We start from the raw sequence: 2500 nt of genomic DNA on the forward strand, positions 1-2500 counted from the left end.
CCGCCGTGGTGTCCTGGGCTCCGTCCTCAGAGACCCACAACGGCAGCCTGGTGTCGGTGGTGTCCACCACCTGCCTCCGCCCGAGCCCCAGCCAGAGGATGGAGAGCACGTTCTGCAGCGAGGTACCGGATCCATGCCCACCGGATTCATACCCACCAGATCCATACCCACCAGATCCATACCCACCAGATCCATACCCACCACTCCATCCAAACATTTATTCCTTTACTTTTAGTGGGTTTTGCGCCCCCCTGTGGACAAACGCTGTCCTGTTCCTAGTTCTGGTTCTGGGACCCGGTTTCCTGGTGACGATCACAGAACCAGAACCAGACTTTCAGAACTTAATGGGAGGAATTAATGGCGCAATTCATATTTCACCGTTAAACACTCAAAATTTGTACTTTTAATGACGGAAAGCATAAAAATAAAGTCTTAAAGTTTTATTTTAAAACAATGTGATAAAATAAGAAAATATATAAAAACACAGCATTGTAGTCATAGTTATAATCATCCAAGAAGTTTAAGTTTAATTGTTACTCACAACTTTACTCAATAATACTCTTTTCATGAGTTTTATGAGAAACTATATTTCATAAAATTGTATTTTTTTTTAAACAGTTTTAAATCAGGACTTCATTTCTGAAAAAACGTTATCTCTTAAATTTACAACTTTTCTGAACAAATTACAACTTAATGCTCTAAATGTTTCTCTTCATTATTTGTGTTGAGGCGTATTTGTGTTGAGGCGTATTTGTGTTGAGGCGTATTTGTGTTGAGGCGTATTTGTGTTGAGGCGTATTTGTGTGCACAGTGAGTTGTGTTCAGGCGGCGGTTGTCATCGTTGTGTGTCTGCAGGAGAGCTCCACTAGTGACATCATCAGTGACCTGACCCCCGGCGCTCAGTACCGCGTGGTGGTCCGGCACACCAACGGGCCGCTGACGAGTCCGCCGTCAGAACCCGTCATCATCGACATCGGTGAGTTCCGAACATCTGGATGTTTTTACTGCAGCTGAAGTAATGAAATACAAATACATCAAATACAAGGAATCGCCACCTTAACGTGGTGGAGGAGTTTGAGTGGCTCAGTGAACCTGGGAGCTATGTTGTCCGGGGCGTCAGCCCCTGGTAGGGTCTCCCAAGGCAAACAGGTTTCGGGGAGAGCCCAGACTAAGAGCGGTTCAAAAAACCCTTATGGAAAGCAGCACTAACAGCTTAGTCACCTCGCCCGGACAAGGGAAACCGGGGCACCCTCCTGGAGCCAGACCTGGGAGGCGAGCTCGTCGGCGAGCGTCTGGTGGCCGGGCTTTCGCCCATGGGGCCCGGTCGGGCTTAGCCCGAAAAAACAACATGGTGCCGCAGCCACTCCGTGGACCCACCACCCGCGGAGAGGATCATCGGGGTCGGGTGCAATGCAGACCGGGCGGCAGACCAGGCAGAAGACCTGGGCGAGCCGATCGCCGGCAGCATGGACTAGCTCTAGGGACGTGGAACGTCACCTCGCTAGCGGGGAAAGAGCCGGAGCTGGTGCAGGAGGTGGAACGGTACCAGCTAGATATAGTTGGGGTCACCTCCACGCACAGCAAGGGCTCTGGAACCAAGCTCCTGGAGAAGGGTTGGACTTTGTCCTTTTCTGGAGTTGCCCAGGGTGAGAGGCGCCGGGCGGGTGTGGGGATACTCACGAGTCCCCGGCTGAGCGCCGCTATGTTGGAGTTTTTTCCGGTGAACGAGAGGGTCGCCTCCCTGCGCCTTCGGGTTGCGGGGAGTAAGGCTCTGACTGTTGTTTGTGCTTATGCACCGAACAGCAGCTCGGAGTATCCGGCCTTCTTGGAGTCGGTTGGAGGGGTCCTGGAGAGGGCGCCTCCTGCCGACTCTATTGTTCTCCTGGGAGACTTCAACGGTCACGTGGGTAATGACAGTGAAACTTGGCGGGGGGTGATTGGGAGGAACGGCTTGCCCGATCAGAACCCGAACGGTGTTCTGTTGTTGGACTTCTGTGCTAGCCACGGTTTGGCCATCACAAACACCATGTTTGAGCATAAGGTGGTTCATAAGTGTACTTGGTACCAGAACACCTTAGGCCAAAGATCAATGATCGACTTTGTAATCGTATCATCTGACCTGCGGCCGTATGTCTTGGACACTCGGGTAAAGAGAGGAGCAGAGCTGTCAACTGATCACCACCTGGTGGTGAGTTGGATCAGATGGCGAGGGAGGCGGCTGGAAAGACCTGGCAAGCCCAAACGTGTTGTGAGGGTGAACTGGGAACGTCTAGCTGAGGATCCTGTCCGGAAGGTCTTCAACTCCCACCTCCGGAAGAACTTTTCACGCATCCTGAGGGAGGTTGGGGACATGGAATCCGAGTGGACCTTGTTCAAAGCCTCTATTGTGGAAGCTGCTGTCAAGAGTTGTGGTCGGAAGGTCGTCGGTGCCTGTCGCGGCGGTAACCCGAGAACCCGGTGGTGGACACCGGGGGTGAGGGAAGCCGTCAAGTTGAAGAAG

The 2500-nt window shown here is 52.3% G+C and overlaps 1 protein-coding gene across 2 annotated transcripts in view; it reads left to right on the forward strand.

Moving 5' to 3' along the window:
* The window catches only part of ptpro (protein tyrosine phosphatase receptor type O), a 36345-nt gene that overhangs the window by 9627 nt on the left and 24218 nt on the right, over window positions 1–2500 (forward strand). For both annotated transcript variants that reach the window (XM_068586257.1, XM_068586256.1), the window contains exons 7-8: window positions 1–122; window positions 856–976. The exon at window positions 1–122 is cut by the window's left edge and continues 75 nt beyond it. In XM_068586257.1, coding sequence (XP_068442358.1) covers window positions 1–122; window positions 856–976 — 243 coding nt within the window. The remainder of the gene's footprint in view (window positions 123–855; window positions 977–2500) is intronic.

Source organism: Clinocottus analis, unplaced genomic scaffold (assembly GCF_023055335.1).
Source record: "Clinocottus analis isolate CAN_PGR_092001 unplaced genomic scaffold, fCliAna1.0.p SCAF_20, whole genome shotgun sequence".
In the NCBI taxonomy this organism is placed as follows: Eukaryota; Metazoa; Chordata; class Actinopteri; order Perciformes; family Cottidae; genus Clinocottus; species Clinocottus analis.